Raw genomic sequence first — 16,019 nt, 5'->3', positions numbered from 1 at the left:
GAAAAGTGCGTGGCGTGAGGTTTGGGTGAGTCTTGACGCGTAGTTTCCCTCTGGAGTGGGAGAAGCAAGTATACATTTTGATGGACTAATATTAGTTTGAATAAACAACAATTACCTATCCCAGTCAGCATCACCCTTCATTATACAATAATTCAAAATACTATAAAGTCAGTATATTTGTGATACAATGGGCGGGTAATTTTTGTTTATTTGGTGGCTCTGCACAGACTCTCTGATTATTTGATGTCATTCAGAGGGGTGCATTAATGAATGATACATGATCCTCCCCAATTCAATTCCCTGGGTGGGAATAATTTTACACAACAATTGAAAACAGACAAACAAATCAAATCTCTTTTTGTTTATTTGGTGGCTCTGAAAAGAGCCGTTTGGTTTGAGAAATGGTCCAAATCATGATGATTTACTTGGCTTTAGCTTGAGTCTTCTTTGGTAGAAGTACAGCCTGGATGTTTGGCAATACACCTCCCTGTGCAATAGTTACACTTCCGAGAAGACGATTTAATTCTTCGTCATTACGGATGGCAAGTTGCAGATGACGGGGGATGATTCTGCTCTTCTTGTTGTCACGGGCAGCGTTACCAGCCAACTCTAAAATTTCGGCAGTCAAGTACTCAAGTACGGCGGCCATGTACACTGGGGCACCGGCACCAACACGAGATGCGTAGTTACCCTTTCGCAAAAATCGATGAACACGACCGACTGGAAACTGAAGTCCAGCACGGCTTGATCGGCTCTTGGCCTTTCCTTTAGCTTTACCTCCTTTACCACGTCCAGACATTGTTAGAGCTTGTGTTGTATTTCGGTTTACTAAATCAAAAATAATGCCAATCTTAATTTTGATCGCGACTTTATAGTCTGTTCACGATTCCCTGTCCGAATGCCTTTAACAAATTGGCCAATCACGGTCTTTCGCGCCAACGATATAATTCGTTCATTTTAACAATAAGATAACTGTCGCTTTTGTTCCTGTGAGCGGGAATTTAAAAATTAGGCTTTGTGGAATAAGTACTTATTGTGTACTTCTTTTTGTTACTTGATAAAAAGCGCATTTATAATTAGCAGTTTTGAATATTCTGTTTTTATATACAAGATATGAATTCCTATTATTATGTTATATGAAATGACTGACTTTTGTCAGTCAAGTGCTCATACAGGAATTATAGTAAACTATCAGCATAAAATTGATTTGTTGGGCATCGTGTTTGTAAACAGTTATTAGTCCCAACTAATGAATTCAATTCAAACCATAAACCTTAGCAGCTTCTTACAATCATGATAACACTTCAAATTAAATTTCAGTGATAAGACCAATACTTTTTTTCAAATACAGTATGCCAATGTTATATAATATTAATTACAATTAAAATAAACACTGTCTTTGTTGAAATATTCCCAATTACTGTTTTTGTTGTATTGTTGCTTGTATATAGTTTAATTTAATTTTATTTATTTTCGTTTCTTTTTCAAATTGTTCTGTTTTGTTTTTGGACCGCTGCACTGCATGTTGTGAGTGCCACCGATCCAAAGGTGAATGGGTCAACAAATAAATAAACTGTTTAAAACAGTAAATAACTCCAACTATTATACAGCACATAGGTAATAGACAAAAACACTGACAGCAAACATAAGAAAGCCTAGAGACCATCCAGTACGGATTGGTGTACGCAAGGAAAACATAATATTTTCTCCATGGTGTATACGTAAGGAATCTATCCGAATACTGCATCATATTATTAAAGATATTACATATCTATAATAATATATACATTTGTTATCGTCACATACTGTACTAATATTTCGAATTATTTACTGTAACTGAAAAAAATCTTTAATTTAAAGGGAAAAAATAGTCAAATTGGCAGCCAGCCATACATGCGGTTTTTGGTTGAATTAAACGATAATTTGTCTTTTCATAAGTGAAAACATTTATCTTTTCTATGGAAGTGATTAACATTATGGCCTAATCAAAATCATTCCTTATGTTTTGGGGAATAATTGAATACGTATATTAATTGTACAAATAAAAATAAGTATTTTATAATAACGGTTACATCAGGATGTTGGATGAATGTGTGCGGATGGCGCAATATGAAAAAGAAACTACACAAATGAAACGCAAATAAATCTCTATTGGACAAGTGGTGGCTCTGAAAAGAGCCGTTTGGTTTGAGTTTTAGCAAAATATTGTCTACTTTGAGCTAGTGTATTTGGTGACAGCCTTGGTACCTTCAGAAACGGCATGTTTAGCCAATTCACCCGGAAGCAATAAACGGACAGCGGTTTGGACTTCCCTGCTGGTTATGGTAGATTTCTTGTTGTAGTGAGCAAGACGAGATGCTTCTCCTGCAATACGTTCGAAGATGTCGTTAACGAAACTGTTCATGATTCCCATGGCTCTGCTTGAGATACCAGTGTCTGGATGAACTTGCTTCAACACCTTGTAGATGTAGATGCTGTAGCTTTCCTTTCGTTTACGTTTCCTCTTCTTGTCTGTTGCTCTTACAGCTTTAGCCTTACCGGCTTTCTTGGCAGCTTTTCCTGAAGTTTTTGGTGGCATGTTTCACGATTTCAGTCTACGACGAGAACAATTGAAGTGAAAATTGTGAATGTAAGCTTAGTACTTATAGCCGTGATATGCAAATTAGGGCTTACCGGTTGAAAAGATATAGCTTATGGTTTCTATTGGCTGTTAAAAGCACGCTTCTCCTTAAATTGACTTGTTCTACAACATTTTAAAGGCTACGCCTAAGTAAGAAAGTTAACAATGATATTCATTTTGTTTTAACAATGAAGTAATTACGAAATAATAGACGCTTACTATATAACTTTACAATAAAATTTAATGACAAAAATGAAGTAATTAATTCATAAAAACATGGACTATTACTGTTCTCTACTTAATAAGCACACAAATTTTTGTTATATCATACTAATTGTAGGATTGTTAAGCAAGTATACTTTATACAGTACAGTATTTCAGTAGTTTGAAATCCATTTATTCAAGGTCTAGTTTGTTAAAAAACAGTACAGAGACCCATTATATTATACAAAAAAATGAATGTTTATGGGTTGGTTTGTGACTGCTACATTTACAGATGTATTGTTTCCCAAAAAAACATGAAAAATGAAGATTAATTAAATCAAACTTTAGATAGGTTATTTTATTAAATTACATTTTTTCAGGTAAAATACTTTTTTTTCCGATCAAATTTTTGGTCAAAGTGGATAACTATTACGTGACATTAAAATGGAATATTCAACAAAAAAATGTGCTGTTTCAGGGGGACAATACATTTTAACGGTTGTTGTTTTTATTACTACTGTTCTGTTCTGAAGACTAGCCTGGGAAGCTAGCCATTCAAAAAGGCTACTGCATTTATACAAATAAGTATTGTGCAATGGAGTAAATAATTTCATGAGGTGATGGCAACAAATAATTATATGGCTATTATAAAATTAGATATCATAACCAATAAAAAGCCAGAGAAAGTATCATAACAGTTTTTATTTGGGAAAGTTGACTGATAAAGTTTTTTTATTTTTCTCAATTTCCAAGAGTCCAGATCAAGTTATCCTGTTGGATATTGTTTTTTTTTTGTGGTCTTGTTGAGAGGACAATTTGTTGGGTCCCGACGAATAGGGAAATGATATTTCTACATTATTGCATGGACATTTTCATTATTATTTTGTTGTAAATAACTGTTTTGAAGGATTGAAAAATATTTAAAATATATTTAACATATTTATAAATTGAAAGAAACAATAATATTTGCTATATTAATTCTCTTTAGTTCAAGTGGTGGCTCTGAAAAGAGCCTTTTGGTTTGAGAAAGTAACACTGCTTATGCACGTTCACCACGGATACGACGGGCTAGCTGAATGTCTTTAGGCATGATGGTTACACGTTTAGCGTGGATGGCGCACAAGTTGGTGTCTTCGAAAAGACCAACCAAGTATGCTTCGCTCGCCTCCTGAAGAGCCATGACAGCTGAGCTTTGGAATCGAAGATCCGTCTTGAAGTCTTGTGCGATTTCACGGACAAGACGTTGGAATGGGAGCTTGCGGATGAGAAGTTCGGTACTCTTTTGGTAACGACGGATCTCACGAAGAGCGACGGTTCCAGGTCTATAACGATGAGGTTTCTTCACTCCACCGGTGGCTGGTGCACTCTTTCGTGCTGCCTTAGTAGCAAGTTGTTTTCGAGGAGCCTGTCACGCCAAATGAGGTACCGCTGCCAAATGAGGTACCGCACTTAATTTGGCGTCTAAGGCGCCAAATTAGGTACTATTGCAAAATGAAGTTCTATTGTCATTTTTTAAAATACAGTTTATATAAAACAATCATATTTAAGCCAGTATTAAACTACAATATGTATTATGTGTTGTTACGCCTGTTATTAGATCACCATTACATTAAATTAAATATAAAGCAGAAAATAGTTATCCTTTTTTGATTTTCGTCGAATAGATCGAAGCGGAAGTGCTTCGGTCATGGTCCGCAAATTATATGATACGCCGTGTGTGCCAAAATCTTTTTACTGCTTTTTAGTTGTGCTGCAGTGCAGATTGTCTGTGATCAAGCAGAATCTGAGGATTTACCTGTGCTTGGGGGTCTGTCTATCAAGGTACAACATTTCGACGAAGCCAATTTAATATTTTCATTTTTTTAAATATCTGTAGAATGCGTCGTCATTTATTCTGAAGCTAATACTGTAGGCCTATATACCGTAATCAGGCGGTATTAAGGCTAGTTCACGTACAGTAGAATTCACGTAGAATTATGTGGTGTTGTTGCTTGATTGTAAATTTCCCAGATTCTTCATTAGAAAAGAACTGATAAGTTAAGGTTAATTCTGGAACTGATATTAAGGAGTTTTTAGAACAGATATTAAGATGTCCTCTATAAACGGAGTCCTCACAAACTCATATAAGAGGTCCTCTTGTGAAATCAGGTTCCCGTCGAATTTATTTCAGCTAAGTAGCTAAATTATCATGGATTTTGTACCCACCATTCCATCGATAGCTTTTTTTCTCTCTTTTGTGTCGCAAACATATTATTTAACACATTTGTTAATTCCCAATGTCGTTACAATTCATCAGTAACATTTTTACATTTATCAATTCCGTATTTTACCTCCTATTTCATTAATGTTCATATTTTTCTATACACTTGACAATGATCATCATTATCATCTATATCTCGTTTTAAAATATTTTACACATAAAGAATTTGTGAGATTTTCATTTGTTTGTTTTCATTTTACAACCCGGATTATACAATGTAATTTATATACAAGATGAAACGAAATAAAATCAGATCAGTACCACCTGTAACTCGTATCACAGTGAATTCCTTTTCTGATAATCGTAGCAAATTAGAAATTATATTAGCATAATAGTATTTCTTAAAGCTAACCATTTTTCTATACTTGTTTCTTTATTGTTATATGTTTCACCGTGATTCAATGTTATATAGCATATTGCTTTTAAATATAAATAGTGAAGGCTGCAAATGTGTAAATATAGGCCTAATCTACTATTCCATCGATATAGCTAATTAAATTACTGTATGTCAATAAATAATATATTAACTTGATTACAGTAGCATCCCACTCTCATCACCCCACAAAGTATAACAGTGCATGCATGTTCCAAATTATGTACGACGTATAATTGATGGAACGAACAACCGAGATGAAAATAACGCATGCAATCTCCATTGCAAAATTAGGTTCCATTTAAGTATAAATTCTAATATTCCCGACCTCAAAATAATTAGTGTTATAACTAACTGTATTTAGCTTCCTAGAATTTCGTCCACCCCTCCAAACGTGTTTCCAATATCGTATCAAACAAGGTGACCGACTTCATTGCAAAATTAGGTTCCATTGCATTATTGCGAATTTAAGGTTGTTCCCCCGACTTCGAAGTAATACTTGCTTAGAATTTCGCTCAAACTTTTTTCCCACATTGTAATATGATCTGAACAAACGACTTTATTGCAAAATTACGTTCAATTGTTTGCGAATTCACGTTGTGTTCCCAACCTTAAAATAACTCATGTATTTAGCTTGCTTAGAATTTCGCTCACCACATTCCCGTCCAAACATTTTCTCACATCGATATGAACAAATGAGATGACGACTTCATTGCAAAATTAGGTTCAATTATTTGCGAATTCACGTGCTTTTTTCCAACCTCAAAATAAGTATCATGTATTTAGCTTGCTTAGAATTTCGCTCACCCCATATTTCATCCAAAGTTTTTTCCCACATCATATGAACAAGATGACACGACTTCATTGCACAATTATGATCCATTATTGCGAATTTATGTTCAAATGTTCCCGATATCAAGGTAAAAAGTACCAGCTGAATAAAATATCTCTAACATATTGCAAAATTAGTCTCTATTATTGGGAATGTTTCCGACATCAAAGATTGTTAAAACTTGATGAAAATGCCATTAGGATTGGTGAATTAATTAGTTAATTACCATTATTTATTTATTGTGATATGCATGTTCAACTGTTACCTTCTATTACGGTACGTGACATGAAAAGATTGATAACAAAAGAGAACAACGCAATATCTCAAAATTTGGTTTCATTATCTATTTATGTTCTAAATGTTTCCGACCTTATGAGTTATTGTTTTGATGAAACAATCTGATGAATTTCCCCTCGAAGTAGGGCCTACCTGTAGCCTGGCATCCCTTATTTATTTATTATAGGTCACACACACACACGTGTAACAAATGAGATGATGAAATTATAACAAATATCTAACTAACAATTTGCGACTTAAGTTCGCCATTATTCCGAATTTATGTTTTAATGTTTCAGACATCAAAGTAAATATAGTGTTATACTGTAGGTATAATAAGTGAAATAAATGTGATCATGTAACTCATATTCTTAAAGAACTTATAAATAAAAAACATAAATAACATTATACATTTTAAAAAAACGGAATTGATTAAAAATGAAACTAAAAGGTTAGGAAACTGTATAGTTAAGCAATGTTAAACAAAAAAATATATACAATATAATCAATAGAATAACGGGATACATTCATATTCAACGAATAATCATTTTAATTTGAAAACATAAACATAGAAATTCATAAAAACGAACAAAATAGTAACGGGAATAATGTACCGACGAAAGGAACGTCAAATCAAAATATTACTAGGAAATAATGCAGAAATGGCGTCCCATAACTCAAACAATCAACGTTTTAGCGCTAAAGGCAAATTGTCCCAGACCATGTCCGCATAACATGCAGACGTGACTTCAGACACTTCCCTTTGGCGCTAAAACGAGTAGTCTTCTTTTCCAGCTGCTTAGAAAGGGGTCGGTAGGCTTCCCATCATGAATGTCGAGTTTTCTATATTTTTCGATGGCAGTACCTTTCGTTTTTTACACTAAAATCGTAAATTTTCGTCGTATGTTTCAGTTATAATGGTTTAATTTCATACAATGAATAAAGATTATTAGGTTAGAAATAGTTAAAAAAAGAAAAGTTAATAATTTTCAGTTTGTGTTTATTTGGAAATAAATAATATCAATATTTAATAACACGATTAGCTCGCCAGAAACGTGCTGCCAAATTAAGTGACCTAGCCTTGTGCGATACAGACCACGCGCACCTCATTTGGCAATGTCACTTCATTTGGCGTTACAGAGCCTTTCCTCCAGTAGATTTACGTGCAGTTTGCTTAGTACGAGCCATTTTTTTGTTTCGAATTCGAAATGATGCTTTGCTTAGATTTTCGGTTGGTTTAAATAAGCACAAACTCATTGCCGATGAGTAAGCAATTATGAAAACGTAATGTGATTGGACAAAATGTATAGCTTATTACACGTCCGCATACAAATCTATTGAATCACAGATCGCGCTGGTTTTATAATGACACAAAGAAGAGAAGTTACGGTAACAAAGAAAAAGGATAAAGTACGTAAAAATAAAAGAAGTGCTTTTAACAAAATAGGCCTATTATTAACGATAAAACAAAGATGTACAAAATATAACGGTAAAATAAAGTTGCTTTCATTTTCCCATGCCCGTTTGATGAAGCCTTTACAAAATCGATCAAATTCAACTTCAATAAGTTGTGTACAGTACAGATAAGAAAACAAGAATTAGAAGTTCATACTCCTAACCATATAGTATATACTGCCTATGCAGCTCTTTGATTTATAGTATATACTATAGTTTTATATTCAGATAATCATACGTTATTAAACTATATACAAATCTATCGAATTGTCATGGTTTTATAATGACACAAATTGACGGTAACAAAGCAAGTGATTTAACAATAGACATATTTAAAAGAAAACAATTAAATAACAAAGCATTTCCATTGTTACTTTTTCCATCATGATGCCCGTTCAATAACTGAATTGATTTCAATCTAAGTTGTGTACAGAAAACAAGAATTAGAAGTTATAGTTCTACACTCATAATACATAAATATTAATACTGTATTGAGTGAGGTTTTCTATTATAATATCACATAATCATGTACGTTAGTAGACATATTATAATTACACTATATGCCTACAGAATGGAGAAATGATACCACCCATCCCCATTTCTTATTAAAGAGAAATAATAGGTGTGCTTGCTTTGAATATGTCGGACCTAATTAAATTCAGGTAGGAAATTGTGGACATGAACATTCGTACGCTGTGGAAAGATTTACTATTGGTACTACAGTATACTTAAAAAAAGGCTTTTGTTTTGGCAAATCAATCTCTTTTGGTTCAAATGGTGGCTCTGAAAAGAGCCGTTTGGTTTGAGAAGTCTTTGTTGTAGTGTACTGCTTATCCACCGAATCCGTAAAGAGTTCGGCCTTGTCTCTTCAGGGCGTAGACGACATCCATGGCGGTGACTGTCTTTCTTTTGGCATGCTCGGTGTATGTTACAGCATCACGGATGACATTTTCAAGGAATACCTTTAGTACACCGCGGGTCTCTTCGTAAATGAGACCAGATATACGCTTGACACCACCACGGCGAGCAAGACGACGGATAGCTGGTTTCGTGATACCCTGGATGTTATCACGCAACACCTTACGATGACGCTTAGCGCCTCCTTTTCCTAGTCCTTTTCCTCCTTTACCTCTTCCAGACATTTTACTTAGTACTTTTTGTGGTTGATACGAAAGTCGATCGAAATTCGAAAAGTACCGAAACTTAAAAAAAGTTGAAGGATTTATACGCTTTATGCGGACGTGACTCTAGAATTACAGTAACAACATTGACATATCTCCCTGTGACCTCTTTCGGGTTAAGTCATTGCTTTATTGTGAATCGGGCGGGAAATTAAAACAAATAGAATTGAGCTTAAAATTTGAAAAATTAAGAAAATCATAGCAACATTCTGAACTTGTATATTAGACATTAAAGATACATTGTCTCCCTGAAAACAATTTTTTTTTGGTTGAATATGCCATTTTAAAAACTCATATAATTAATTAATTAAAAAAAATAGATAAATTAAGAGGCGTCTGGTTCTCTGTATTGCAGTGTGATTTTGTAATAGTAAAATTAGGTATAGTTTTTTAGATAGCAGCTAATTATTTATAACAAAAGTGTCTGTTAATTGTTTTCATCATATTAATTCTTTTTTTACTTTTGCATATGTATATTTATTAGTGATTATCATTGGTTTTGTAGATTAAGAGTAATCATGTACTGTATAATTAATTTACATGTTGTACTTGTTATATTTGAAGAAGGGGAGGGAGGGGAATGAATGGGTTTTATTACATGTTACCATATGTAGATTAAGTAAGATTACCTATGTTTTTGTCTATTTTGTGCTTTCATTTATTATACATTTTTGTTAGACGCACCTTCAAAATGCGAAGTGTGCCACTGTTACAAAAGTGAAGTTCCGAAATAAATAATAGTTTGATCAAAACAAAAATAATTTTTTTGAAAAACTGTAATTTAAGCAAAATATTGAGTCAAATTGTCGGTTTCCCAAAATTTTCCTGGTTAGACAATGGTTTTTGGTTAAATTAACCGTTCATTTTGTCATCGTTTTTCCTACGGAAGTAATACTATTACAGTATAAGATATTTTGTCCCCCTAAAAAAATAATTATAAATAGGCCATTTTAATGTCACATAATAGTTATTCACATTGACCAAAAAAAAAAAATATTTACCTGAAAAATTTAATTTTTTGCCTTAATAATTTATAGCAAAAAATAGTCAAATTGACTGGAAGTCAATGGGTTTCCGGTTGAATTTAACCATTTATTTAATTCATCTTTTTATATATGAAAAATTATATATATTTATACTTATATGATTTATAGATATGTTTAAATATGGTAGTGACATGACATCGTCATGTTCATATATGGGCACATTTTTTTGTCACATAAAGTTTGATAGTGTAGACAAGGACAAGAATTAGATGTAGATCAAGAAGCAAGGCAAATAAATCTCTTTTGTATATATGGTGGCTCTGAAAAGAGCCGTTTGGTTTGAAAATGGATTTAGTAGAAATTTACTTTTTGGCAGCCTTCTTCGGTGACTTTGATGCCTTTTTAGCTTTAGGCTTTTTAGGCTTCTTGGTCTTTGGCTTCTTAGGAGACTTGGTAGCCTTCTTTGGCTTGGATGCCTTCTCCGATTTCTTAGCCTTCTTGGGTGACTTGGATTTGGTAGCCTTCTTTGCTGCTGGTTTCTTGGACTTCTTTGCTGCTGGTTTCTTGGCCTTCTTTGCAACAGTCTTTTCTTTGTCTGCAGCTGCTTTCTTCTTTGCCTTTTCCTTCTTTGCCTTGGCAGCGGCGTCAGCCTTGGCTGCAGCCTGGTTCAGTTTAAATGAACCGCTGGCCCCAGTACCTTTTGGTTGAACAAGTTTGTTGCTTTCGACACCACGTTTCAAAGCCATACGGAGATGAGTTTTCATGTTGTTAGGATCAACTTTGTAGTTGGCTTGGATGTACTTGGCAATAGCTTGGCGAGATGAGCCATTTCTCTCCTTCAAAGCACCGATTGCTGCCGTAACCATGTCGATGTACGTTGGGTGAGCAGCAGGCTTCTTTGCTACAGCCTTCTTTTTAGTTTTAGTTTGGTCAGCCATAATTGAGAATGCAAGACACTTACGAATAGCAAGTCGAGTAGAGAGTTAAGTGAAACAACGCAACCACTTAACTCCACTTTTATTTACGTTATTGCGGACGTTGACTAAAACGTCACTTATGTTTGTAGCTCTCAGCGCCTTTTTGTGTTCAATATAACTACAAGATATTTTTCTTAAATTGTGTTTTTTATTCACTTTAAATGCACATATAAATCACTATTTTTTATACCTTGAAGAATATTTTTTAGTATAGTATCTGAAAATACATTTTTGTTCTATAAGAAATTATTTAATTTAGATTAATCGGTTTCAATAAATAGATATAAGCATTGGAACTTTTCAGTTCATGTTTTTAAAACATATTCTACTTACAAATTACTAAATTTTGAAAATGCTGTGTCTATTTTTGATTGAAAACACATTTGATATGAAAACAATACAATATATAATTGAATATTCAACCGAAATTAAATAAATTTAGATGTATTTTACGCTTTGTTTTAAGGCAATAATGTTGGTGACTTGAACAAACATGAGAATGAAATATCAGGAAAACTTAATGATTGCTCTCACTGTTATAGACCACTCACACGTTTCTATAGCATTATCAAAGATAATAGTAACAATAATGTTGATAACTTAATTGTGATGATGGTATTGTTTAATAATTCTGTTCTCTTTTTTTTGTATGTTTTCACTACTTTCTAAACTATTTTTCATTTGTATTATTTTCTGTAGTTGTTTTGCAATAACCAAAGAAGTAGGCCTACACATAATTGAATAAGTTGTGTGATGATGTATTGCAGCATGATTACAGTTAAAAAAGACACAATATTATAATAAGTCGTGGTTGGGACGCAAAGCAAAATTGAGTCAAATTGTCGCTTTCATTTTTCACTGGCCAGACAATGGTTTTTGGTTAAATTAACCGTTTATTTTGTCTACGGAAGTAAATAACTCATTAAAACTGCTAGATGGCCTTCAAAGTCTTCATTTGTCATGTTTTTGGGTGAAAATACATCTTTAAACTGAATTTAACCGTTCATTTCATCTTTTTATGAAAAATTATATATACTGTATATTATATCGATTATAATTAGTGGTGGTGGTTATTGTGGTTGGGACGTGTGTATATTACAATAAATCATCATTTTAAACAATTACAAATCATTATTTTTTGTTCGTTGTTATCTGACCTTTCTATTAATGATAAATAATGTTTAAAATAAATGTTTGACTTTTAGAACGTATGTGACTCTTATTTCAGAGAGAAACGTTTGACTTTTGTTCATTTAAAATTATTAATGTCAGAGGACGTACGTTATGTCTGAAGATTACTATAGCTTCAAGAGTGAGCAGTAGTCCCATATGAATATGATCTTAACTAAAATTGTATTCAATATAATATTTAGACAACATTAGATATTATATCGGTGATTCTGGCATGTCGATTGAACAACAGGAGAATCTTTGAAATCGGGATTGGTGAAAAGTGCATGGCGTGAGGTTTGACGTGTAGTTTCCCTCTGGAGTGGGAGAAGCAAGTATACATTTTGATGGACTAATATTAGTTTGAATAATACCTATCCCAGTCAGCATCACCCTTCATTATACAATTAAAAATACTATAAAGTCAGTATATTTGTGATACAATGGGCAGGTAATTTTTGTTTATTTGGTGGCTCTGCAGACTCTCTGATTATTTGATGTCATTCAGAAGGGGTGCATTAATGAATAATACATGATCCTCCCCAATTCAATCCCCTGGGTGGGAATAATTTTACACAACAATTGAAAACAGACAAACAAATCAAATCTCTTTTTGTTTATTTGGTGGCTCTGAAAAGAGCCGTTTGGTTTGAGAAATGGTCCAAATCATGATGATTTACTTGGCTTTAGCTTGAGTCTTCTTTGGTAGAAGTACAGCCTGGATGTTTGGCAATACACCTCCTTGTGCAATAGTTACACTTCCGAGAAGACGGTTTAATTCTTCGTCATTACGGATGGCAAGTTGCAGATGACGGGGGATGATTCTGCTCTTCTTGTTGTCACGGGCAGCGTTACCAGCCAACTCTAAAATTTCGGCAGTCAAGTACTCAAGTACGGCGGCCATGTACACTGGGGCACCGGCACCAACACGAGATGCGTAGTTACCCTTTCGCAAAAACCGATGAACACGACCGACTGGAAACTGAAGTCCAGCACGGCTTGATCGGCTCTTGGCCTTTCCTTTAGCTTTGCCTCCTTTACCACGTCCAGACATTGTTAGAGCTTGTGTTGTATTTCGGTTTACTAAATCGTAAATAATGCCAATCTTAATTTTGATCGCGACTTTATAGTCTGTTCACGATTCCCTGTCCGAATGCCTTTAACAAATTGGCCAATCACGGTCTTTCGCGCCAATGATATAATTCGTTCATTTTCACAATAAGATAACTGTCGCTTTTGTTCCTGTGGGCGGGAATTTAAAAATTAGACTTTGTGGAATAAGTACTTATTGTGTACTTCTTTTTGTTACTTGATAAAAAGCGCATTTATAATTAGCAGTTTTGAATATTCTGTTTTTATATACAAGATATGAATTCCTATTATTATGTTATATGAAATGACTGACTTTATAAAAGGTGACATTTAAGTGCTCATACAGGAATTATAGTAAACTGATGTCATTTATCAGCATAAAATTGATTTGTTGGGCATTGTGTTTGTAAACAGTTATTAGTCCCAACTAATGAATTTTTCAATTCAAACCATAAACCATAGCAGCTTCTTACAATCATGATAACACTTCAAATTAAATTTCAGTGATAAGACCAATACTTATTGGATTTTTATTTCAAATACAGTATGCCAATATTATATAATATTAATTACAATTAAAATAAACACTGTCTTAGTTGAAATATTTCCAATTACTGTTTTTGTTGTATTGTTGCCTGTATATAGTTTAACTTTCTTTTATTTTATTTTTTGTTTCTTTTTCAAATTGCTCTGTTTTGTTTTTGGACTGCTGCACCGCATGTTGTGAGTTCCACCAATCCAAAGGTGAATGGGTCAACAAATAAATAAACTGTCTAAAACAATAAATAACTCAAACTATTATACAGCACATAGGTAATAGACAAAAAACACTGACAGCAATCATAAGAAAGCCTAGAGACCATCCCGTACGGATTGGTATACGCACGGAGAACATAATATTTTCTCCATGGTGTATACGTAAGGAATCTATCCGAATACTGCATCATATTATTAAAGATATTACTGACATTTGTTAACGTCACATACTGTACTAATATTCCGAATTATTTACTGTAACTGAAAAAAATCTTTAATTTAAAGGAAAAAAAGAGTGAAATTGGCAGCCAGCCATACATGCAGTTTTTGGTTGAATTCAACGATAATTAGTCTTTTCATAAGTGCAAATAAAAATAAGTATTTTATAATAACGGTTATATAAGGATGTTGGATGAATGTGTGTGGATGGCACAATATGAAAAAGAAACTACACAAATGAAACGCAAATAAATCTCTATTGGACAAGTGGTGGCTCTGAAAAGAGCTGTTTGGTTTGAGTTTTAGCAAAATATTGTCTACTTTGAGCTAGTGTATTTGGTGACAGCCTTGGTACCTTCAGAAACGGCATGTTTAGCCAATTCACCCGGAAGCAATAAACGGACAGCGGTTTGGACTTCCCTGCTGGTTATGGTAGATTTCTTATTGTAGTGAGCAAGACGAGATGCTTCTCCTGCAATACGTTCGAAGATGTCGTTGACGAAACTGTTCATGATTCCCATGGCTCTGCTTGAGATACCAGTGTCTGGATGAACTTGCTTCAACACCTTGTAGATGTAGATGCTGTAGCTTTCCTTTCGTTTACGTTTCCTCTTCTTGTCAGTAGCTCTTACAGCTTTAGCCTTACCGGCTTTCTTGGCAGCTTTTCCTGAAGTTTTTGGTGGCATGTTTTACGATTTCAGTCTACGATGAGAACAATTAAAGTGAAAATTGTGAAGTGAATGTAAGCTTAGTACTTATAGCCGTGATATGCAAATTAGGGCTTACCGGTTGAAAAGATATAGCTTACGGTTTCTATTGGCTGTTAAAAGCGCGCTTCTCCTTAAATTGACTTGTTCTACAACATTTTAAAGGCTACGCCTAAGTAAGAAAGTTGACAATGATATTCATTTTTTTTTCAACAATGAAGTAATTACGAAATAATAGACGCTTACTATATAACTTTACAATAAAATTTAATGACAAAAATGAAGTAATTAATTCATAAAAACATGGACTATTACTGTTCTCTACTTAATAAGCACACGAATTTTTTTTATACAGTACAGTATTTCAGTAGTTTGAAATCCATTTATTCAAGGTCTAGTTTGTTAGAAAACAGTACAGAGACCCATTATATTATACAAAATAATGAATGTTTATATGGGTTGGTTTGTGACTGCTATATTTACAGATGTATTGTTTACGAAAAAAAAAACATGAAAAGTGAAGATTAATTAAATCAAACTTTTCAGGTAAATACTTTATTTTTTCCATCAAATTTTTGGATAACTATTATGTGACATTAAAATGGAATATTCAACAACAAAATGTGCTGTTTCAGGGGGACAATACATTTTAACGAGGCAGATCCGATTACTATATTTGTTTTTATTACTACTGTTCTGTTCTGAAGACTAGCCTGGGAAGCTAGCCATTCAAAAAGGCCACTGCATTTATACAAATAAGTAATGTGCAATGGAGTAAATAATTTCATGAGGTGATGGCAACAAATAATTATATGGCTATTATGAAAATAGCTATCATAACCAATAAAAACTGTCAAGCCAGAGAAAGTATAACAATTATGAGGAATATTTATTGAGGAAAGTTGACTGCT

The 16,019-nt window shown here is 33.6% G+C and overlaps 7 protein-coding genes across 7 annotated transcripts; all 7 read right to left on the bottom strand.

The window, feature by feature from the left end:
- Positions 1 to 369: 369 nt before the first annotated feature.
- On the bottom strand, positions 370 to 799 carry LOC144843535 (histone H2A). The gene has a single exon (XM_078700338.1). The coding sequence runs from the start codon at positions 797 to 799 to the stop codon at positions 422 to 424; it is 378 nt and encodes a 125-aa protein (XP_078556464.1). The 3' UTR covers positions 370 to 421.
- A 1,362-nt stretch (positions 800 to 2,161) lies between these two features.
- LOC144843662 (histone H2B, gonadal-like) lies at positions 2,162 to 2,683 on the bottom strand. Its single transcript, XM_078700544.1, has one exon. The coding sequence runs from the start codon at positions 2,576 to 2,578 to the stop codon at positions 2,210 to 2,212; it is 369 nt and encodes a 122-aa protein (XP_078556670.1). The 5' UTR covers positions 2,579 to 2,683; the 3' UTR covers positions 2,162 to 2,209.
- A 1,115-nt stretch (positions 2,684 to 3,798) lies between these two features.
- Positions 3,799 to 6,835, bottom strand: LOC144843298 (histone H3-like). The gene is made up of 2 exons (XM_078700091.1): positions 6,809 to 6,835; positions 3,799 to 4,229 (listed from the first exon to the last, which is right to left on the bottom strand). Exons 1-2 carry the CDS (start codon positions 6,833 to 6,835, stop codon positions 3,864 to 3,866), a joined length of 393 nt encoding a protein of 130 aa, XP_078556217.1. The 3' UTR covers positions 3,799 to 3,863.
- Positions 6,836 to 8,822: 1,987 nt separating this feature from the next.
- On the bottom strand, positions 8,823 to 9,192 carry LOC144842200 (histone H4). Its single transcript, XM_078698605.1, has one exon. It carries the CDS (start codon positions 9,160 to 9,162, stop codon positions 8,851 to 8,853), a length of 312 nt encoding a protein of 103 aa, XP_078554731.1. The 5' UTR covers positions 9,163 to 9,192; the 3' UTR covers positions 8,823 to 8,850.
- Positions 9,193 to 10,468: 1,276 nt separating this feature from the next.
- Positions 10,469 to 11,147, bottom strand: LOC144843240 (late histone H1-like). The gene has a single exon (XM_078700032.1). It carries the CDS (start codon positions 11,123 to 11,125, stop codon positions 10,550 to 10,552), a length of 576 nt encoding a protein of 191 aa, XP_078556158.1. The 5' UTR covers positions 11,126 to 11,147; the 3' UTR covers positions 10,469 to 10,549.
- A 1,811-nt stretch (positions 11,148 to 12,958) lies between these two features.
- On the bottom strand, positions 12,959 to 13,393 carry LOC144843241 (histone H2A). The gene has a single exon (XM_078700033.1). It carries the CDS (start codon positions 13,386 to 13,388, stop codon positions 13,011 to 13,013), a length of 378 nt encoding a protein of 125 aa, XP_078556159.1. The 5' UTR covers positions 13,389 to 13,393; the 3' UTR covers positions 12,959 to 13,010.
- A 1,231-nt stretch (positions 13,394 to 14,624) lies between these two features.
- On the bottom strand, positions 14,625 to 15,096 carry LOC144843672 (histone H2B, gonadal-like). Its single transcript, XM_078700554.1, has one exon. It carries the CDS (start codon positions 15,085 to 15,087, stop codon positions 14,719 to 14,721), a length of 369 nt encoding a protein of 122 aa, XP_078556680.1. The 5' UTR covers positions 15,088 to 15,096; the 3' UTR covers positions 14,625 to 14,718.
- Between the last annotated feature and the right edge of the window lie 923 nt (positions 15,097 to 16,019).

Source organism: Antedon bifida, chromosome 5 (genome assembly GCF_963402885.1).
Source record: "Antedon bifida chromosome 5, ecAntBifi1.1, whole genome shotgun sequence".
Taxonomy (NCBI): domain Eukaryota; kingdom Metazoa; phylum Echinodermata; class Crinoidea; order Comatulida; family Antedonidae; genus Antedon; species Antedon bifida.
The sequence above is the reverse complement of the archived record's forward strand: the minus strand, read 5'-3'. Positions and strand labels throughout refer to the sequence as shown.